Below are 23,835 nucleotides of genomic sequence, written 5' to 3' on the forward strand. Positions count from 1 at the left end.
GGCGAGGGTATGTTTTGACTTCAGATGTGAATTCTACGCGAAAAGTTACGAAGAAATGATACGGCGCACGGCCCATTTGCTCCATATCACTTTAGAACCTCATTTTCCTATAAGAAGCTGTGTATTTTTGGAGGGAAAAGGGGGCAAATAGGCCGTGTGCCATAATGTTTCTGTGTAACTTTTCGCGTAGAATCCAAATCTGAAGTCAAAATATACCCTTGCCTTTGGAAATTTTTGACTTACGGCTCTCCAAAGCCCTAACATTTTCGGGGGATCGTGGCCCTCAAGATTGCGGATCAACAGGAGTCATGTCATGTGGCACATCAATGAAAAGGTAAGTATTGACCTCTTCTCTCAGAAGACTTTTAGATTTTGAAAATCAGACAATTGTAACGCCTACAGTGACTAATTGAATATAGCCCAAAATACGCGCCATAACTCAAAAAAACGGGGGTTTAGGGAATAAGTGCAAAAAAAAAACAAGCAGTAAGCTCCAACGCATTCGTGTCGGAAAGCGGCTCTGGCGACGGTAGTTGTAGTCAAGAATGAGGGCCTAGACACATTTTGTCATTGATGTACAATCCGACAACTGTCGATTCATGTTTTGTAACTTAGCAGATTTACAAAGCCGGTGTATAAATGTGTATTGGCCCTCGATATGCAGAATGCATGGCACTATCACTTGTTGTATACTTTTAATTTTGAAGGCTCTTTGGAGGTCCGCATCCTAAAAAATCTCTTTCACATTTTTTTTTTTTTTAACTTGTCGTTGTGATTGGGCGCCAATTTCTTTCAATTGAGTGATCATCTTCTTTTTTTGTCAAATAACTAGTTTGTAATAATAAGTTTAATTAATTGGTAAGTAGATAATTGGTAAACGGTAAGTTGTAATAATAAAGTTTATAATAATATATTAAAAGACACATTTCAAACCTTAAGAACTGAAAGAAAATTAAAATTACCTCTCTACTCAAATTACCAAAATGGGAAATTCACTATATATTACCACAATATCTCGTCATTAAATTCTGAAAAGATTATTGATCTAACAACAGATCCATTGTATTCAAAACATGATTTAATTCCCATGAGCCTAGTGACGTAGGTTAAGGGGCCCGTTCGCCAAAACTAATCGGAACTTTATGAATAAATTGCTCCATTTAAAAATCAAAACAATATCGAATTGCGATATATTACATGGATAAGATAGGGCTATGTCCTGTCGTAAGCGGCGACATAGATTCGATGTCATTTCAATAATCGCCCCGATGGCCACAGTAGTTGTTAAACGTTTACGGTCTCCTTGGTAACCTTTGTTTGCTATCAGCTGATATCGAGTAATATGCCTAGGAAGCTCCAACCACTGCATTCTTCCAAAAAACCGCGAAAACTTTAAAATTCAAAATTTCAAATTTTGAACGTAAAGTACATTTTTTCCATCACGAGATTAAAGCACAGACAAGTTTTGAATTATTGACTGTATCACCATGATTCCAAAAATACACTACACAACATAGCATTGGCTAACAATAAAACAATATGCAATAAAATAAAGTCATGACAAGGTACATAGTCGAAAATGGCGCCGATTCCCATCAACCAACGCGCGGTCTCTCCAATGTAACATGGTCCATTGATACTCCCCAGCTGGGACCGTCCGGAATAGCAGCTCTAGTGCAAGCACCAGAGACGCTAAAAGTTCTTATCTTTGGCCATAGAATTTAAATCCAAAGTCATAACATACCTTGGGTATATGAAATACGCTAGAAACAGGGGACACCCCCCTTCTTATAACTCCCCCGAAATGGAGCTTTGGGGGGCTGAAAATACAGTTATTAAATTATTTACCCTAAATACCCATACAAAATACCCATGAAAGTTTGTGTCCCGAAGCTCAATTTTCGGCTGTTTCCGAGTAAAAGATCGTAGACGGGTGCTCTGGAACACCCGGTACAATCACCAAATCAATGGAACCTACGCGGACAACCAATAAGACTTTTTGCCTGCCAATTAAATCATTATGCTGTATGATGTTCTTCGCAATCTCCGGAGAATATATGCTGAGCCTCTAAAGTTGACATTTCTTGGTGCCAATTTTGAGAAACGTGGGGCCCAAAAATTAAGTATATTTATCATCTTTTCCGGCGTTGCTAAGTAGAAATGTTGTTGGTTGAAAAGAGCTCATTTTTCTGCACAAGTTGTTTAGGAAGGTAAGATGGACTGTTTGTCAACTTTTTTCGCACGAATGGCTCCAAAAATCTAATACAGCAGCAACGTCAGGTGTTCATGAGGAAGCGCGTGTGACTGTGCCTCAAAATTTACTTTTCAGCTTCCTTTCTCTCAAAATTGGCATAGAGTTATATTTTTAAAAGTTCATCGTTTTCAAACGTAATGATCATCATACAAAAACATAATGAAATTTAACCTGTGCTGAGTCTCTCTCTTTCCCGCACAGGGTCCTTTCTCGAAGAAAATCGGACTTGTAATATCCCTCAAAAAGCATTGAACTATGTCTCCAAGGCTTTAGGTTTGGATTAGTTTCAAGCACAAACCCTCCTCTCGTGTTGATTCTCAACTCTAGCCTGTGAGTTGAATGTGCGCATAAACACAACGAAAGTGTACAATGGGAAACATCAGGAATTGAAACCAACATTCCTCCCCTTAGTCAGAGTGACAGATGTTGCAACCTCTCACCTAATTAATTATTTTGTCTAAACAGTTTAATCTTGGACCTAATCCTTCTTTGTTTTTTTCCCTTCTGTTTCAGATTCAAAATTTGGATCTTCACACAAAGTAGAAAAAAACAAAGCAGTGAAGTATTAGTCAGGGAAATTGGATGCGGGAGATAAACCAGTTTTCACGATGTAATTACTGACATAATTCCACCAGTTGTACCTCCAGAATATATCTGTCAAGAAACGAATGATGGAGACGAAGTAGACAAATTTCTCTACACTCTCCCAAACTGTCGAATATCATGTCCATCTCGTCCCCAACTTTCAACAATATGTTTAAAGCTAGAGCAAGTGTATTTTGGATTCTGTTGCTATTCGAATGCAGTAACGCAGACCTGCAACCATTAGTGATGGCCCATGCTCTGAGCAACGAGCAGACGCAAGGGCCTTTGGCCAACTCTAAAACGCACGGTGCGCCCTCCAGTGGTGGCTCGTCGCGATGTGAGGTGATCACCATCCCCATGTGTCGAGGAATCGGCTACAACGTGACCTCCATGCCGAACGAGTTGAATCATGACACACAGGAGGAGGCCGGACTGGAAGTGCACCAATTCTGGCCTTTGGTCGAGATCAAATGCTCGCCAGACCTTCTGTTCTTCCTGTGCTCAATGTATGCTCCGATATGTATAGAAGAATACCTCCAACCGCTTCCGCCGTGCCAGAGTGTCTGTGAACGAGCCAAAGCTGGCTGCGCACCATTAATGCTCTCCTATGGCTTCAGCTGGCCAGACAAAATGGCATGCGACAAGTTTCCTCAACACAATGACCCGGAAAACCTCTGCATGGAGCAGCCGGACCACGTAGACCTGTCCTCACACGAGCTCGAGACGGCCTCAGCGTCGGCTGTGCCCAAACCCACCAAGAAACCTTCAGGTAGTAAGAAGAGCTGTCCTGCGGGCAAAACGGGAAAGCAATGTAAGGAATCCTTGCCTGGTGGCTCGTTCCAGTTTAACACAGAGTGCTCATGCAAGTGTAAACCACCATTGTTGGCGATCCAGAAAGAGTCTCAGTGGTACAACCGAAGTAGTGTCTCTGTGGCAGGTATCACTAATTGTGCCTTTCCGTGCCACGGCGTCTTCTTCAACCCAGAGGAAAGGGAGTTTGCCACCCTGTGGATCGGTCTATGGTCAGGTCTATGCTGTGTCTCAACTTTGATGACTCTAACGACGTTTCTCATCGATACGGAGCGATTCAAGTACCCCGAGCGACCTATTGTTTTTCTCTCCGCCTGTTACTTCATGGTATCAATCGGTTATTTAATCAGGGTGTTCCTCGGTCATGACAGGGTGGCCTGTGATGGGCTCATGATCCAGTACAGCGCTTCAGGTCCAATTCCTTGTACTCTAGTCTTCCTTCTGATCTACTTCTTTGGCATGGCTTCGTCCATCTGGTGGGTGGTCCTGTCCTTCACATGGTTCCTAGCCGCTGGCCTTAAGTGGGGCAACGAAGCCATCACTAGCTACTCGCAATGTTTCCACTTGGCCGCCTGGCTAATCCCAACGATTAAATCCATTGGAGTCTTGGTCATGGCTGCCGTCGATGGGGATCCTGTTGCCGGTATTTGCTACGTCGGAAACCAGAACGCCGACAATCTTCGGTTGTTCGTTCTCGGTCCACTCATGGTCTACCTTTTCCTGGGCACCTCATTCCTCCTCGGTGGCTTCGTGTCGCTTTTCCGCATCCGCAACGTAATCAAGCAGCAAGGCGGCCTCAACGGCCGGAGCAAGGCTGATAAGCTAGAGAAGCTCATGATACGGATCGGCATCTTCAGCGTGCTGTACACAGTGCCGGCCACCATCGTTTTAGCGTGCCATCTCTATGAGACAACGTTCTATCTAGATTGGATGAAGCCGCTTGTCTGTTCCTGCAACGAGCCCGCGGTGCTCAACCATCGGACTCGTTTCAGGCCTGTTTACTCAGTTCTCATGCTCAAGTACTTCATGACTTTGGCCGTCGGAATTACCTCAGGGGTATGGATCTGGTCAAGTAAGACTCTGGGCTCATGGAAGCGGCTCTGGAGGAAGATCTTTGGGAGCTCAACGAGCCCTCGTCCGGTGTTGACTAACCCTGGGGTCGGGAATCCTGGGCAGAAAAGAATGCTAGTCAAGCAGTACGGCATCATCACGACGCCGTCGCCCGGGCCGGGCGCTTGTGGCTCCCTCCTGGGCCCCCTCCCGCACATCGTGCCCAACGCTCACGGGGCCCATCACTACCCATCCCATCTAGTCGCCAACAAAACACCCCTGAGCCACGTATGACAGCAACGACCTGGTCTGACGGAACCGAAACTCTACTCAGATTATGAGTGCGTTTTAGAGGATGGCAGTCGCACCGGTCTCAGCAACTACGGACCTTTGTGAATTCCTCATTCGTAGCTCTCAGTTAGCTTAAAACTATTGAGTCATTCTCAAAGTGCGCTCCAATAATCTGCCCATTTTGAACCTTCTAACACTGCACCATCCTCTTTACGAAGCATCATTGAAGCAGCAGCGAGATTGCCTCAGTAACATAACTAATGATATCACCAATAATTATCCGTTAACGATGTTACTCAAGTTGACCTGCGTAACGTTTCCTTTATGTCAGTTATTACAGTTCAAAGTCACTCAACTTCTAGTGCTACAACCAGCTCGACATTAGCTCATAATGCAACTTAATCCCTCGATTATCTGATGTATTGTGGCAGAAGCCCAACCTGGGTACCGGAAACGCCAGGCAACTCAAATGCACTAAGTCCATAGGTAACTGCGTATGGTGTATATATGGATAAAAACGAAGGAAACCTCCCCAAAAAACGATCAAAAAAAATTATGCGTAAGCGTTCCTTATTTTCATGCCAGATAAGTGATGAGCAGATAATCGAGGTATTACTTTATCTCAAAAACGATTATGCAGTAAAGGGATTATACAGAAACCCATGACTTTTCATTGGGTTAGCGAGGGTGTCAGACTGTATTCGAGTTAACACAAGTGTCACATATTTAATTGTGTAGGGGCATTTTTATGTGTTCTCTAAGTGTTAAATGCCTTCCTGCCAGAAGAGTTCCTTACATTATCTGTGCAAAGAATATTTGGTCACAGATCCATACAAACCTGGATCTGTACAGCCTCCGTGCAGCAAATAGGCATAAATTCGTGCATGGATCCGTGTATTTTTTTTTCAATTCAATAATTAATATTTTGAGGGGAGGATAGAGGCAGCGGTTAAAAACTTTCAAAATCTTAATATTTTCCGAAAAAACTACTCCTAAGTAACTGTTAAAATTAACGAAAAAAGAAACCCCTTCGAGTATTTTTTCAATTTCTAGAACTACAGTGTTAGCTGTATCAAAAGCATGGCCAGTAAGTATTATCCTCCTGTTGGTCACTCTAACTTACTTCTCAGTGTATTTATGGCTGTTGAGTATTTTGCTAAGTATTGGCGCGAGCTGGTTACAAATAGTGTCACAGTTTTAGCCATCAACCTGGTTAAGGATGCTTGTGAGTTGGAGGGTCGGGCTTTTAGATTTCATAGGACACCGAAGAGATGACAATTTATCGTAGCTTTTCAGTTGTGAGCTACCTACAATGAAGTTAAATTTCCTAAGTTCAGATGACAAAAGGGGTTATTCAAAATCGGCGATGTTGCCCCTCTCATGTATTTTTCCTGGAGTTGGATATGTTGTTCCCTATTACAAGACACGCCTTTTTTCGGCAACGGCAAGTTCACAAAAAGATTTAGTGCGCGCTACGTTGAGAACGTGACAATTCCGTACCTAAAGGGCATTAGAATTGAGCAATAAAGTCGCGGTTGGGATGAAAATTCTTTAAGAATTCCGCACTTTATAGATGTGTCCATGTTTTTAATGGCGTATTCATTTTAACATGCATTGTTGCCAATTTTTCCATTTGAAAATTAATCAATTTTTTCAATTTCGCAAATATATCTCGAAAGGGCTCTGATTTGATTTGAGTAACAAGTTGTATAATCGATAATTCGTTTGATTCCACATCCATTGATTTATTATCCTTCGTGTGGAAATTTTTGTTTGCGAGGTATGGTCATTCTTGTAAAGGGCTTTTGGGAGGAACGACGCTCGTTGAGTCCAGGCAGATAGGAATTTTAGCCTTCAAAAACACCGGGTGACATTAATTCCAAGATTTCCTGTATAATGCTTGATGCTGAACTAGAATTTCAACTATTATTCACAAAATGTGTGCATGAAAGTTGCCAAATTTGGCGAAAATTTCTTAAAATCAGCCTTTCTTTGCACATTGTGGTGATCTGACGACCAAATCGGTAGTTTTCAGAGTTAAAGCTCGTTAAATTTTCCACAATAAGGATTCAATGCTTTTTACTCATCGCAAAATTTTGCGCGGACAAGCAGCAAACTGAAGAAAGCGCCGATTTCGGTGCTGATTTTAAGCAATTTTCGCCAAATTTGGCAACTTTCATGCACACATTTTGTGAATAATAGTTGAAATTCTAATTCAGCTTCAAGCATTATACAGGAAATCTTAGAATTAATGTCACCCGGTGTTTTTGAAGACTAAAATTCCTATCTGCCTGGACTCAACGAGCGTCGTTCCTCCCAAAAGCCCTTTACAAGAATGACCATACCTCGCAAACAAAAATTTCCACACGAAGGATAATATATCAATGGATGTGGAATCAAACGAATTATCGATTAAATAAGCACCGAAATCGGCGCTTTCTTCAGTTTGCTGCTTGTCCGCGCAAAATTTTGCGATGAGTAAAAAGCATTGAATCCTTATTGTAGAAAATTTAACGAGCTTTAACTTTGAAAACTACCGATTTGGTCGTCAGATCACCACAATGCGCAAAGAAAGGCTGATTTTAAGCAATTTTCGCCAAATTTGGCAACTTTCATGCACACATTTTGTGAATAATAGTTGAAATTCTAGTTCAGCATCAAGCATTATACAGGAAATCTTGGAATTAATGTCACCCGGTGTTTTTGAAGGCTAAAATTCCTATCTGCCTGGACTCAACGAGCGTCGTTCCTCCCAAAAGCCCTTTACAAGAATGACCATACCTCGCAAACAAAAATTTCCACACGAAAGATAATATATCAATGGATGTGGAATCAAACGAATTATCGATTATACAACTTGTTACTCAAATCAAATCAGAGCCCTTTCGAGATATATTTGCGAAATTGAAAAAATTGATTAATTTTCAAATGGAAAAATTGGTAACAATGCATGTTAAAATGAATACGCCATTAAAAACATGGACACATCTATAAAGTGCGGAATTCTTAAAGAATTTTCATCCCAACCGCGACTTTATTGCTCAATTCTAATGCCCTTTAGGTACGGAATTGTCACGTTCTCAACGTAGCGCGCACTAAATCTTTTTGTGAACTTGCCGTTGCCGAAAAAAGGCGTGTCTTGTAATAGGGAACAACATATCCAACTCCAGGAAAAATACATGAAGCGCAGTGCAGGGTAGGTTTATTATTATTGACATCTGGGCTGTAGATTGAATGTGCACGCTTGGGCCAGCATTGGACTTGTTCAAGGTTTTTTTAGCCTCATCAAAAATAATTGTATCAGTTGAGTTACTTGGAGAGATAGCAATTCTGTACAAGTCTTCAATGAGGTCATCAACGGTGGCCCTATGATGCCAATGATGAAATGCACCAACGGGTCAGCTCTCTTAGGCAAAAGAGTGGACCTCTAAGAGGAGGCCTGACAAGCAGAAATAGCAGAATGGATTCCGTAAACAACGTTTGGTTGATTTCATAAAATTAGCAAGGAAAGGAGAAAATTGAAATTTCCAACGAGACTCTCAAAATATTCATCGTTGTTTTTTTATCTTTTCAAACATCAATGAAGAATTTTCAAATAACTCAAATACAACGTAGCACTGAATCAGAGAATTTTTTGCATTAATGCTCTCAGCACAAAAAAATTGTCCATGAAGGGTTTCTTTTTCTGAAAACTGAAGCAGTTTCTTTACAAGTGTTTGAAAATTACTATTTTAACACTCACTGTTATTTTGGTAGAACTGTTATCGGTCTATGCCCCAAGCATATCACTATGGAAACCATGTTGGAGCATAACTTTTCTGTGATGCATTGTATGGAAGTGTGCAGCCCTATCCATGGAATCCCAAGAAAATCAAAATCCAAGCCAATTTACCATTCTTGATCTTTCTGACAGGAAATCCAGAACCATGGGCATGTTCCCTTCTACGAACTTTCTGAACCATCTATTTACGTAGAACCCATGGATTTTCACAGATACTCAAACAAAGGATATCCATGAAATTTCATGGATTTCCATGCTTTCCTCTGTCCAGTTGAAAGCATTACTTTCAGCATGGTTGCCTTCTCCAGCATTTGTGATTAATTTTTGAACTATCAGTGATTGTAACATAGAGCCTCATTTGAAGACTGTTCGCCACCCATTTGTCCGTCCTGTAATAATTCCAATTCTTAATTTCACTATCGTCCATTAAAAATGAAGACACCCCCCCCCCCCCCCAGTATGTGCAATAAATTTAACAAGATTTGTCTACATTTGTTGAAATTTTATAAGAGTTCTTGGTCAATGTTATTTATTCAATGTTTCGCGCAGGTTCTGACCCAGCATCGTGGAATTTTATAGGAGGGGATGAGGTTTGTCAGGACTGCTTCATACCGAATTTAGCTATGCCTCTGCCCCTAACATTTTATTTTCAACATTTCGAACCTATGCATTGAAGAATAAACTGGGAAGTTTTTATTGAACATTTTGAGATTGGCTTGATAATTTTTTTCTCAACCTACATCTATTGTACTTTATAAGAATAACATTCAATATCACCATCAGCCGTTTTGTTTCTCATTGTTGGTTTGCGTGTCAGTGTTATCTTGGTGTTGTCAGACCAGTGTAAAGTTTATAGTCTTGTTTACCTTCTCAATTTAGTCACTAGATCTCAATGTAAGTTTCATTCTTGTAATTTATTTCTGTATTTTTCATTACCTGATGTAAATAGCCCTGATGTGAGATGTGATTTATTTTAGTTAACCCGAGAGCAGGACAAGTATAGGGCCACAAGAAAGTCATGGAAATTTACCTTCCTTGAAACAAAATAATGTTCTTATGCTCATGGCGCGAGCCTCAAATCTAAGACGTTTAGAACATGTTCAGGATCAACATTTGATTGGTTGCAATATTTTGTACATAGGTATACGTACCAATTTTTTTTTTTTTCAAAATCAAGCAATGAATATTGAAGAGCCTCCTCTGCATAAAGTAATTTAGGGAGCAAATTGTAAAGAATAGATAACATATAGGATACTCTTAGACTTTATGGGTGAACGTTTGCTCTGTGTCGAAGGGCTAAACGAAAAATGTATCCTTACAGGTATCCCTGAATCTACATGAGATATATCATAACTTTTTATTATTGAATTAGTTTACTACTGTTATCAGTTTACACCATGCGAAATTTCATTCAAATCAGTAATCTTTGGTGAGATATTTTTGTCTGATCTAGAACCAGGTTTTGATGCTAAGTGGCTAAAGCATTGCGAAGTGATCTGGTACCTATTTAACTGGAGAAAACATTTACTCTCTCAGTGTTATTCATTCCTCTCACGTTAAAACTTTATTGCTCCCAGAGTAGCAACTGATTCTAGCCAAGCAAGTGATATGTTAAGTAAAACTTCCACTCATCGATTTTCACCCTAAGAGTGTTGATTTTCCAACACCACTCAAATAAGTTGCTCACCATGTATCATATGAAATACATAATGAAACGATTAATTCATTCAAAAAGTAATGTATGATCTTGAAAATCCGTATTACCTCTTTCATTTCTTTATTCGTTTTGGCAAAAATCTCTTATCTTCCTTAAAATTTTAATAGACAGGCAGGGTGTCTAGTTACTGAGACTTTCCGGAAAACCCAGGACGAAACAGGAATAAGGGGGATTGGGAAAGACATGGATTTGAGGCTTTCAGTGGGTATTGGGTTTTTGAAATTTATAACCTTATGTATACGTGTGGTTGTGGCAAGCCACCGGGCGCGCCTGTGGGTAGGAAAGCATTGGTGTTGTAGGAGGGGGAGGGAGGTTTGCACCGTATAATTGTCAAGACTACTGAATACAGAGGAAATGAAACCCCACCTGTCCTCTTTTTTGTATCGTACCCATCTTTAAATTTCTGAGGTTATCTCAATCCCGTGTTCCTTCGTCATTTACCGCTCAAAATTCAGGTACTTTGTTATAAAACTAAAAATGTAATCTCTGTGATAGCACATAGGGTATCTTAATGGCTTTAGTGGTTCTTGAGATAAAGGAGGAGATACACTCCCCCCAATGTGCTCTTAAAATCCTGACAAAATCGTTAAAAATCTAGGAAATCACCGTGCCTTTGGATGTGGGATAGAACTAGAACAACACCCTGACAGATCTAGCCCTTGATTAAATTTTTACATTTCCATTCGTTATAATTTTTTTTCTCTGTATTTTACCAAATCATAAAAGGCTACCAATTGACAAACTTGAGTTAAAATAAGCATGTTACAAGCCGAGTTCCATTGTTATCTTTATTTAAAGTTTTCTGTGGTTATAAATACACAATATTCTTGTATATTCAACATTTTTGTTAATTCTTTAGGATTAATCAATATCAAAAATTCTTTATTTTATTTGTGATTCAGTAAAAATGTACAATTCAAAATATACGTACTTCCTCATGATTAAATTTTGAATTCAATTGGTATTCAACAATTGTATAGCGATTGCACCATCACCTTAAATTATTACCATTAATATTCTAAGAAAGTAGCTTGATGTTCTTATGTACTTAGAGTTTTGAAGAATGAACTATCTCAGGATACAAAGGTATGCACCAAACGCTATGTAGAATACTGTTGATATATTGAAAACTTCCAAAATCAACTTTCAAGTCAGAAAATTAGTCAATGACAAACTGAAGTTTACAGTCTCTAGTGTACGTCAATTCAGATTTTCTACATGGGAAAAGTCATATTTTACTCGAGTCGAAATGCGCCTCTGACAAATTTCAGTATGTTCCACAACTGCAAAGTTTTATGCAAGCTGAATTTTTTTGACTACTCTAGAAGACCGACATAATAGGAGAGGAACGGACCCATGCGTGTCGAGACGAACTCCAGTTATACGCCCCTTGTACGAGTTTGTTTTCAATGGTCAATTGTTATGCAATTGGAAACTACTTTTTCTGCCTCATTTTAGAAACAACATGTGTATCATTCGTTACCCTAGGCAGGTAGGTAGGTGCTTTTCTAGATGAGTCAGATATGGTAGTTCCTTATCATACAGGGTGTTTCAGACCACCCGTACCAGGCTTTTTCTCGGTTGGTTTAGGTCGTAGGAAGTCGGAGACCGCAGGGTTGAATAGGGAGTGGACCCCAAGGAATCCGAATTTCGTGGTCCCGAAACCTCTCCACTCCCCTTGGGGGTAAAGGGGGGGGTCACGATGCTAAAAGTCACGGTTCCCGACCGAATTGCGGATGGATCGCATCTGAATTGAAAAGCACGGAAAATTTCACGTGAAATTGACGCCTAAAAATCCAAAATCGGACCATCCAAGGCCCAAAAATGACCCCCTAAGGAGGGGGCCAGTACCCCCCTCCATAATTTCTCTTTGGTCTCAAAATTGACATAGATTCTCCAGAAAAAGACAGTTTCCCAGGTAATCGACCTCGAGAAATCCAAATTTCATGGTCCCGAAGCTCCTCTAGCCCCCCTTGGGGAGTAAACGGGGGGGGGGCAATTTTAAAAGACGGGGCTCCTTTCCGAATCGCTAATTGATTGCATCCAAATTGAAGAGCAGAACACATTTACATCTTAAGTGACTCCTAAGAGTTCTAATAGACCCTCTGAACGGCAGAAAGTAACTCCCTGAGAAGGGAGGCTTCGCCCCCGCCAAAAATTTCTCAAGATTCCTCTTTGGTTGCAAAATTGACTTCGATTCTCCAGAAAAAGATGGTTTCCCAGGTAATCGACCCCAAGGAGCTCGGGGAACATGAAATTTAGAGTCTTCGGGGTCGATTATATAGGGAATCGTCTTTTTCTGGAGAATCGACGTCAATTTTGAGACCAAAGAGAAATTATGGAGGGGGTACTGTCCCCCTCCTTAGGGGGTCATTTTTGGGCCTTGGATGATCCGATTTTGGATTTTATGGGGTCAATTCTACGTGAAATTTTCCGTGCTTTTCAATTCTGATGCGATTAATCCGCAATTCGGTCGGGAACCGTGACTTTTAGCATCGTGACCCCCCTTTACCCCCAAGGGGGGTGGGGGGGTTTCGGGACCGCGAAATTCGGATTCCTTGGGGTCCATTCCCTATTCAACCCCGCGGTCTCCGACTTCGTACGACCTCTACCAACCGAGAAAAAGGCCTGGTACGGGTGGTCTAAAACACCCTGTGCAATGGCGTTCATTTGACCTCACTGGATTTTTATTTGAAGGAGGGGTATTGATGAGGGCCTTTTTTGCGCCCCCCTAGAATCTGGAAATTTATGCGGATTTTCTAAGTTGACTCAATGTAGTTAACGGAAATAATCATGATTTGATCGGTACGCCACTGGATACGTGTTAAACGGTTGCCTAAACATACGTCTGCAGGCGCGTTTTAGTGAAAAATGTGTGTTTTTCTTTCACTCCGAGGCTCTTTTGACACCGAGCACATCGGCTAACTAAAACGAGCTTTTGATGCGTTATCAAGGAGGCTATAGGACACATTTTAACCCTGGTTTGGCTTCAGTAAGATGATGTGCTCATAGTGAAAATTTTTTTTCTCCAAAAGTCGACTTATGAGGGACATCTGCAAAAATCTTAGGGAAAGACGTCTCTCCGACTGTATGTACGCTACGTATATTATCAAGCCATATTAGACTCTTACTGGGAGATTTTCTTCAATTGGGGCCAAAACAAACTCTGACAACATGTTTCCCTAGATTTTTGCGGATATCCCTTAAAAGTCGACTTTTGAAAAAGTTATTTTTTAACTATGAACACATCATGTAACTAAAACCAAACCAGGGTTAAACTGAGTCCTAAGTCCTCCTTGATGACATATCAAAAGCTCGTTTTGGTTAGATGATGTGCTCGGTGTCAAAAAAGCCTCGGAGTGAAAGAATAACATGCATTTTTCGCTAAAATGCGCCTGCGCACGTATGTTCAGGCAACCGGGTAATACGTATCCAGTGAGCTATGGACCAAATCATGATTATTTCCGAAAACTACATTGAGTCAACTTGGAAAACCCGCATGGATTTCCAGATTCTAGGGGAGGCCAAAAAGGCCCTTATTGATACCCCTTCTTTTTTGCCAGTAGGGAGTTTCGATTGACTGGTAGGAAGGTAAACAAACAACATTAATTCCTCACTTATGAGCTAATTTTGGAAGTTTCGTATCTTTTCAACAAGTTCTATGAGGAATTGTTCAGTAAAGAATAACCTTATTTTGCCTTAATCTCTGCCATGTCTTATGATCCATTGCAAAGGGGTGCATAACTTTGGGGGGGGGGGGGGCCACCAGACAAGGGCTGGACTAGAAATAAACCTCACCTGGTTTCTCATTAAAATCTTGCAGAGAGAACAATTTGCACGATGGAAAGTCAAGAAATCAACTCCTGACCGAGATATTAACAATTATTTGGAATGCAGATTAAACAGAGACTCAGTTATGTGAATGACACCATCTGCATTTTCGCCATATCAATTGATTGTGAACACTTGTATATTGCTTAGGAATTGATATGCAGACTTCCTGTTGTGTGATTTGAATTCCTCTTAATTTTAAAGAGAAGACATGCTGTGTAACGCTTTAATTTATACCTTGTCTGGTGACCCATTCAAAACGTCCTAAGGGTCATCAGATGTTGCTACAGTAATGAAATTATTTGTCCTGTTCACCAAAAAAAAATTTTTTTTGAGGGGGAGGTGGAAGAAGAGAACATTTGATCTGAAATATTAAGATGAAAGTCTTTAAAAATGATAACAGTATTGTGGAAACACCTCTGAGTAAATGAAATCTCAAAGAGACAACATTGGACAAGCTCTGATTATTATAGCACTCTTGTAATGAGATGCTCATAGAGACAATGGTGCGATCTAGGATTAATTATGTGCCTAAAATGTTGCCACTGCATAGGTACATGAAAATAAAATTCAAGGTGCAGAAGTGATAAATACCTGCAAGTAGAAAGGAAAAAATGTTGTGCATTAAAATTTTTAGCACCCGCACAGGTGTAAGAAAATACCAGAGGGCTAAGACAATTTTGAAGATTACCTTGATTTGCATACAAATCTACAGCACTGGTGTACTATCGGATTGATCAGAACAATGACCTTTAGAAATAAAAAATTTTTGCAAGAGAGGGAGATACTGTCTCATAACATGCCATTGATCGAGTAGCATTTTAGGTTTCCTTACTGAACTAATCAATTGTTCCAGTATGAATGAAAGCCTGATCAGATGCTTGGAAGACCAAAAATAGAGAGAAGATGAGGGAACATGAACAAAGAGAGGGGAGGGTCCTATATTTGTCTTTGTATTGCAATTCTCATCAAATTTATTGCTTATTATTTTTTTCTTTCTTTCTTTTTTTATGTCCAGTTTTCAGGCAAATGGGTAAACTATGTTTCATAAATGGCTAAGAGGAACTTCTTGAGTTCCAAATTAAAAGGGAATGTACTTATTCTTCTGGCAAAAGTCCATTAAAATTAAAGTATAAATTCTTATCTTCTTCTTAATACTGTATGATACAGACTCTTAACAAGCCTTTAATGAGAATGTCACCAGTCAGTGTGTAAATGGGGCTATAAATAAAAGAAAAATGAATACAGCGTTTTTGCCTTCCAAGTGAGGGCTTTGACCTTCCTCATCCACCTTAGTAGCATTAATTTTTTCCAACTTTGAGAATATGTGAAAAAATTGTTAAAAAATAATTTGTCTAGGAGCACCTATATAGGCTCAGTAGGGTGGAGCGAAAAAATCGAATTTCGCGAGGGAAGCGGGTCTCCCCGGGCGACCCGCTTCCCCTGCGAAATTCGATTTTTTCGCTCCACCCTAAGGCTCAGGCTGGGGGACTCTTTTCCTTCTGTCTTAAGGAATATGAAGTAAAATTTACGTTATAAAAAGTTCTGAAAAAATCAGCATTGAAATTTTTTTAAAAATTCTGCAGATCATTCATTTATAGGCCACGCGCAAAATATAAAATATATTAAACCAAAAACTAAAATTTAATGGAAAATCTTTGTCAAAATTACCTAAAATAAAGTAATAAAAAACTGGTGAAAATGCAAGGTATCATTTGTACGTAATAAAGAACCAAAAGGGTTTCCAAACTCGGTTCTTTTGACAGCTTTTTCAAGAATTTTCTCTGTGGAATTTACAAACTATTTAACTTCTTTTAAAACAGCCAATGTCACTAGGGCATAAACATAGAAGTCCATGTGGTCAAGCACAAAAACGGAGAGACCATAACCAGAGATTCCAAAAATGGGAAGGCCAGTTTTCGTGAGCATGAAAGTCTACCTCAACAAAATTGCAGTACGCTTACATATCTTCATAAATATGTGTAATTGTAAAATTAAATTATATAAAAAAGTACAAATACAGACAAAAATAGGTAATCATTTAAAATGATTTAGGAAAAAGAGGGATCTTCGAAGTAGAAAGGCCAAAGAAGAAATGGAAAAGCTGAAAACTTTCTGAATCCATAATTTGACAAAACGGAAAAAAATGGTAGGGCGCTGAAGAATACTAAAAATCAGGAGGATAGAATTGCTTTGATTCAAGAACTCCCTGAGTAATAATAATTTATTTATTCAGATTATGATGATTCATTTTGATTTAATTTAGATTTATTGTGATTTTTTCTTTTTATTCAAGATTTATTTTTTTTAAGGTCTCTTACATTTTACCCTGCCTTCCTTTAGAAAATGATGATGAACTATTTGCAGCTGTACTTCCATACTCCCTGAACTGTCAAAAAACATCAGATGGGCGCAGCAGAATGCAAAATATCAGGATGAGCGGTGGGCTCTGACCACCTGATGATTAGAAAAGTGCCTTACTTTCGGAACTTCCTTGATTCATTCTGTTTTCTAGTCGATCCCATTTTTTCCTGCCTTTTGAGAGAAACTTCGGAAGTCTTTCTCCTCTCTTTCAGGGTCCTTGCTCATTATTGCACTGGTGAGAAAATATCAGAAAAAAATATTCAAATATTAAGAAAATTTGGATGACCTGAAAATTGCCTAAATTTAATTTTGAACATAATTTTGTCCATCTTGTTGTTCACTCTATGATTGAAGAAGAATAATTGGACTGCATTTTGCAATTTAGAACTATAAATTCTGGCTCACCTGAAAAAACACTTAAGTGCATAGGGAAACTAATGTCACATACATTGATTTTAAACCGGGCTAGAATTTATAGTTCCAAATTGCATAATGTAGTCCAATTGGTACATTAAAATTGAATGGACAAATAAAAAAGTAGTTTGCCTCAAACAATGCACACTAGTATTTTTGCAAGGTTACTTTAGTTATTCAATATTTTAATCTTAACTCTTTAATTCAGAGATATTAGTTCCACTATACCTGTTTTTCCAAACTATTCTCTAATGCTGGAAGACACAAAAAAAACTTAAACTACCGAGAAAACGGATTTAATACTGATACAATGCAAATTCAATATTTAACTACGCCAACCACGGACAAGGTAAATATGATATGGCTCAGGGGCCGAATTTTGTCGGCATTTATGCTTTGGAGAGTAGAATCAAATAAGTTTTGCTCTACCATGTCTCCCGACTTTTTAGCCCTTCAGAATGGAAAAATCTGACCTTTTTTTGTTAAAATTTGTTCAAAATATTACGCTAAATCAGATTGTAACATCGTTTTAGGCAGTTTTTGTCATTTAATATCAGAATTTTGGCCCTAAACAGCTGAAATGTCCTGCAACGTAGCCTGTCTCCGGCTCAAGTGCGCAACTTCAACGTTTCATAACCATTATCTTGCATCTAAATACTTCCACTTCTGCTGTAAATCCACTCTCAACTAGTACATAACTTATTATTTTCAGTTTTATTCATCCAAATAAGTGAAAATATTGACCGTCTCTGCGTCAAGCAGCCGCGTCACCGGGATTCGCGTCCTGCACCGTAGCCCCCTGTTTTCAGCATCATTTCGTCCGTTAGAGTGCAGCACTGAAGAACTTTGTTTACTTTTTTTGTGTTTTCGTGACTATCACACGCTGAGGCCGAGCAGAGGAAAAAAAACCGCAATGGAACAGTAAATTTCGACCGTTTTTCATGAGTTTCTAGGTTTAACGACCATCTAGGATGTCCTTACCGTATACAGGGTGTCTACTGAGATCCACAAAAATAAAATAAGTACTTTTTAGGTACTTAAGGAAAAGTTTAAGTACCTCGCCTTGGGGAAAAATTAAGTACTTTTTAAGTACCTTTTCGCGACGTATTAGTCCAGTCATATGGGGATTTTATGCAGTTTTAAGAGCGGAACTTTTTTCCTCACCTGATTTCTCATCCATAGAGGGTCCTTAACGAGAATCTAAATTTGCGACATCGGCACTGTATGGAAACCTCCCCAAAATCGAAAAAATCGGCCAAAAATCGGCGATTTTCTCTCGTTTTTCGGCTAATATCGCAAAAACCGCTCATTTTTCGAGTAACTGTATAAGAACTTGCCATAAAATGGATAAAATTACGGACATTTTCCACCCGGTCCGAAATTTTTCTGATAGATAATACGCCCACTACAAGGTTGCCAAAAAAAATCCCAAAATGTTCAAAATTTCATTTTTTTAAGGTTTTTTGCTTGTAACTTTTTTCCAGCAATTTTAGAAGGCAAGTGTATCTGCCGAAATGAAAGTAGATTCAAAATGCTACAGTTTCGTGTATCAGACTTTGCCCTAGGGCGAAACAAGACGGCTCCACGGCGTTGCCAAAGTTACGGTCTCCAAGGGCATTTTCCGCGGCGGAGCATTTCACGCAACCGCTCCACTCAAAATTACGTGAAAAATTTTGCGAAAAACTTTCTGGAATATGTTTTCTACGTATTTTCTATCCAGTAAAACGCTATTATGAAGTTTCGGTCATCAACTACTGAAATTGCAAAATAGCGTTTTTCGAGATAAAAATGCAGTGAAAATGGTTTCGCGCCGTTATCTGATTGGGGAGGGGGAGGAATGGGGGTTGGGGGAAGGGATGCCAAAAGGGGTGAAATCTCTAATTTTATTAATTATAGAGGAGATTTAGTGCCTTACAGCAAAATGAAAGCATAGGAAACATTCCAGAAAGTTTTTCGCAAAATTTCTCACGTAATTTTGAGTGGAGCGGTTGCGTGAAATGCTCCGCCGCGGAAAATGCCCTTGGAGACCGTAACTTTGGCAACGCCGTGGAGCCGTCTTGTTACGCCCTAGGTCAAAGTCTGATACACGAAATTGTAGCATTTTGAATCTACTTTTATTTCGGCCGATACACTTACCTTCTAAAATTGCTGGAAAAAAGTTACAAGCAAAAAACCTTAAAAAAATGAAATTTTGAACATTTCGGGATTTTTTTTTTGGCAACATTGTGGTGGGCATATTATCTATCAGAGAAATTTCGGACCGGGTGGAAAATGTCCGTAATTTCATCTACTTTAAGGCAAGTTCTTACAAACTTACTCGAAAAATGAGCGGTTTTTGCGATATTAGCCGAAAAATGAGAGAAAATCGCCGATTTTTGGCCGTTTTTTTCGATTTCGGGGGGGGGGGGGGGGTGGTTCCCATAAATTGCCGATGTCGCAAATTTTGATTCTCGTTAAGGACCCTCTATGGATGGGAAATCAGGCGAGAAAAAAAGTTCCGCTCTTAAAATCGCAAAGCGGCCATTATTATATTCAAATGACTGATCGCAATTCTTCGATTTTGGCACTGCCGCGCGCTTCACTTCGGCTATTCCCGTAGCCTTTTCGGCTGTTTCCGTCAAATCGAGGGAAATGCCTTGTTCCGCTCCTCTACAACAACCGCGCTCTTACGGGCTGACATTGTACTAATACGCCTGACGGCCAACGCACAGAGGGTTGCATAACTATCAGGCGATCGAACGGAACGCGCAGCGCAAAATGCGAAAAATTACGGACCTTCTGCGAGATTTACGTACTTTTTAGGTACTTACGGACCGACCTTAAAAAATGCGTACTTTTTCCGGACTTTACGGACTGGTAGACACCCTGTACCTACCTTTTCAATGCATAAATCACTTCAAACTTTCGAATTTTGGTATGTTTTGATACGCTCTGATATCTTAACCTCAAATCCAGAATTTCAACCACATGCGTGAATATGCCCGTTGCCAATAATCACACGATTTGTCCGCACCGTAGCCGTCCGTACCGTAGCCCGTAGCTCACGCGCGATGCGGCCAAGTCTACGGTAAGAACAAACAAAATGCGAAAGTCATCCAAAAATCGGTGCGCTGTTTGATAGATCATCCTTTTTTACTTTATTTTATCTATCATACAAATTTGGAATTTAAAAAAAAAAAAGAGAGACATATTTTTTTTTTTAGTACGACTTAGAAGAAGGAGGTTTTCTTTTCGATGATTGCATAAGGATCGCCATCTTTTTATTTTTTTCATTTTTTCTTTTAGAATTTTGAGTCCTCTTTTTCGTCTGAAGTTCATAGCAATTTATTCTTTAATATCTAACTTATTTTTCTAACTTTATCAAACTTCATTGTCCTTCAAATATTTATTTAAGGTTATTTGTGACCACATTTTTGATAAAGTTACCTTTTTGTTTTCTTTCTTTTTTTGTAAAAGTTCACCTAAAACGTTCTAACGTTGTCAAGCTTGTTTTAAAAACTCAGCTTCTAAGCTTTGTCCCTAATTATTTAATGCGTTTACTTTAAAATAAAGCAGTTCGTTATTTTTGAAAAACTAATTTACTTACTCTTTTTACCTTTATTGCCTGTAAATACTTATAAAAGAGGCACTTATACCTAAGCTATGCTATAACTTAGCAGTTTATTCCCCAATGAATTTCAGTTCCTAATAATTCGGCCCTTGCATACAGTAATATTTACGGATGCCTCTTCGTCCTTACTGTAGCCTGTTTGTCCGTACCGTAAAGTTATTGTCCTGTACCGTAGACCAGCAAAAAATTGTACAATTTGTAGCTTTAGAAAGAGCAAACCTGTAGAAATTCTTTGAAAAAGTTGTCTACCACATCTTCTAAGTTAGTTCTAAAGAAATTAATTAAAATTAAGCGTTTAATTACATTTCCTGTTTTTTTTTTAGGGGAAAAATGATGGCGCAAAATTCTAGAAATCGGACTTTAGAGCAATTTGGGGGCTAAATTTTGAAAGTAAAAACTTTGAGGGATATTTTGTTTTATTCTTCTACAAGAATATAGCTCTATGAGTGCAAAAAAACTTAAAACGGTATTATTATTGCACGTATTGATAGAAAAACAAGCCTGTTTAATTGGTCTGCAGTACGGACAAAAAATTTAACTTCCAGTGATAAAAGAGGCCAAAAAAAATTTTCTGTTGAAAACGAAGATTGACCACTAATAAAATCGACTTTCCAAGAGTATGAGGACTTCAGAAAACATGCTGAAGTCTTAAAATAACTAAAGTCATTTTTTTAAAAAACGATGGCTCCAAGAGCAAAATTTATTTGATTCTACTCTGGAGTGAAATACCCATCGATGAGCTGAAACTGCACTGCCATCAGAGGCTCTACAATGGACTCAAGTGCCGGTCGTGAATACTTCTGTTTTTTTCCGACAAAATTCTACCATGGGTTCTGAAAGCAACATGCTTGCAAGAACTAAGGAAGAGTCATCACACAAGTCTTGTCGGTGTTAACATGAAATATGGAATGAGGAACATAACTGATACAAAAATGTCAACAAGGAAGCAAAACAAATATAAAATTGGCGACTTAACTTTGAGTCTGTTCTTTTTCTAATCCCAATCAATAATGCTTCGTCTTACAGAAACAAGAAAACTTGTTTTGGTCTGCTTGTAGACCACACAAGACATCCATATTTGATTATTGATTTTAGCTTTGGCTTTCTTTTAGCCCATCTTAAGGGGAGGGGGGATACTGGAATGAAATAAGGGCGACAATTCTAATAGATTCAGGGAAGCAAATAGACTAGTGATCATTTGATGTGAGTCAGAACAGCATGCAAAAGTACGCATGTCCAAATAAGAGACAAAGTCTGCCGTTACTATCAAATTTTGTGAGAGCAACAGGTGCAGCACAGATGGTAGTCTGTTGGCAGTCTTCCGTTACTATCACATGTTGTGAGAGCAACAGGTGCAGCACAGATGGTAGTCTGTTGGCTGTAAGTTTTTCTGACATAGTAAACTTTTTGAACTGGAGTAAAACTATTACTTGCAACCCATTTGACATTTAATTCCCAAAACATCATGGGAATCAGGCGAGGAAATAGGCAAGAGCCTAAAGAAAACTAGAGTATTGTGATAGTGCCTAAACAGATTTGTTGTGCAGTTCTGCTTCCCTGGCCCATCGAGCATCGTCAGATTCGTGAGTCAGGTAACGGACACCGATTGTATTTTCCAATTCCCGCAAATCATGCCAGGTCTGGTAGTCCTGGAAATCACAAACATTACAATAAGGAAGAGAAACAAGGAAGAAGAGAAGCTGTTAATTTAAATGAAGTTAAAAATTAAAATTAAAAATGGTTAATTTGTTTGTTATTATATTTGTAAAACGAAGTTAATTTACACTTATTAACAGGTGGTTGTAACATAATTTGCTGAATAAAAAAAAAAAAAAAAAAAAAAATTTAATGATAGAAAGATGAAGACCCGTATCATAAAATTCTATGCACAGACAACACTAGTATGTACCCACATACGTATATGTATAAAATGTGACACGATTTCCTTGGATAGCTGTAAAATAGGATGGATCATTTTCGAGGTCGCCATTTTCCTCATAGATGGAGGATGGAGAAAAGCTGGCATCAGATGAAAAAAAAATTGTATATCCTTCCCAAAATGTTTCTGATTCAATTTTCATTCATCGCTACCTTTGTGAATTCATGTCACGTGGGGCAGTGTCACCCGTTTCAAATGATCATAGCACTTTACCTACTGTACTCCAGCAGACCTAGATTTAATCTGGCACAAATTTACAGAATCAGGGGTTATAAAGTGCTGATGAGACAGAAGAAAGGTAAACAAAAAAATCTGCAGGAAACTAGATGAAATCACATTTTTAAATCGGCGGAGGACGATTTTCTAAAAGAACCTTCGAATAGAATGGTTTCACAACTCAAAATACACGTGTAAAACACGAGAATTACTGGTAAAAAATTTGAAAAATCATAAAATTCTAGTTGAGAATCATATTCAGACCGTAATCTTGTAATGTATTCCTTCCTCTGAATTATCTTTAATTCAAAACTATTCAGCAGAAGTAGTTATAAAACAATGGTTTTTGTAGTTTCACTAATTTTAGTGTTAAATGAGGTTATAAACTAGCATATCTTTGGAAATTACATTCAGTTTTGCTGGAGGTAATATATCTGTTCTTCTTTTTTATTATATTTCATCTCTATGAAAGGTGGATCATTTAAAGCAGTATCATCATTGTTTTGACAGAAAAGTTTGTAGAATTTCCCTTATTTCTGGCACTTTTGATCACCAAATTTTGAACCAAAACACTGTTAAGATAGTGATCTAGTATATCATATCTCATACAGGAGAGCACATTGATCTTTTTTGGAAAGGTAATGAAAAGTCAGTTGATACTTAACTCAGCTGGGCATAGCTTAATTTTTACAGATCATATGTGGACACGACTTCCTTGGCAACTTTAGAATTTTAACATTATTCAGCTTTTTCACAATTGTAAATTGAGCGAGTGGTTGAACAGTACTATTAAATGATCAGGGCATATGATTCCCCATGAAATCAAAGCTTTGACCGAATATTTACAGCGGAAAATGTGAGCTAAAAATAGCGATAAATTGGATTTTCGAAAACACTGCTTGATGAGGTTCAGGAACACTTATTTCTCAGCTTACATCAAACCTTTGTAGTTTAATAGATTTTATTTTTTCTA

The 23,835-nt window shown here is 38.8% G+C and overlaps 2 protein-coding genes across 5 annotated transcripts in view; one reads left to right on the forward strand and one right to left on the reverse strand.

Moving 5' to 3' along the window:
- LOC109039814 (frizzled-5) overlaps positions 1 to 11,452 on the forward strand; it is a 50,792-nt gene extending 39,340 nt beyond the window's left edge. For both annotated transcript variants that reach the window (XM_072296262.1, XM_019055484.2), the window contains exon 2: positions 2,768 to 11,452. In XM_072296262.1, the coding sequence (XP_072152363.1) occupies positions 2,978 to 4,993 (2,016 nt within the window). In that variant the 5' untranslated portion in view covers positions 2,768 to 2,977 and the 3' untranslated portion in view covers positions 4,994 to 11,452. The remainder of the gene's footprint in view (positions 1 to 2,767) is intronic.
- PKD (serine/threonine-protein kinase D3) overlaps positions 11,263 to 23,835 on the reverse strand; it is a 69,145-nt gene continuing 56,572 nt past the window's right edge. For all 3 annotated transcript variants that reach the window (XM_072296260.1, XM_072296259.1, XM_072296261.1), the window contains one exon: positions 11,263 to 22,356. In XM_072296260.1, coding sequence (XP_072152361.1) covers positions 22,234 to 22,356 — 123 coding nt within the window. In that variant the 3' untranslated portion in view covers positions 11,263 to 22,233. The remainder of the gene's footprint in view (positions 22,357 to 23,835) is intronic.

The sequence above is a fragment of the Bemisia tabaci genome, chromosome 2 (assembly GCF_918797505.1).
Source record: "Bemisia tabaci chromosome 2, PGI_BMITA_v3".
NCBI classification, from domain to species: domain Eukaryota; kingdom Metazoa; phylum Arthropoda; class Insecta; order Hemiptera; family Aleyrodidae; genus Bemisia; species Bemisia tabaci.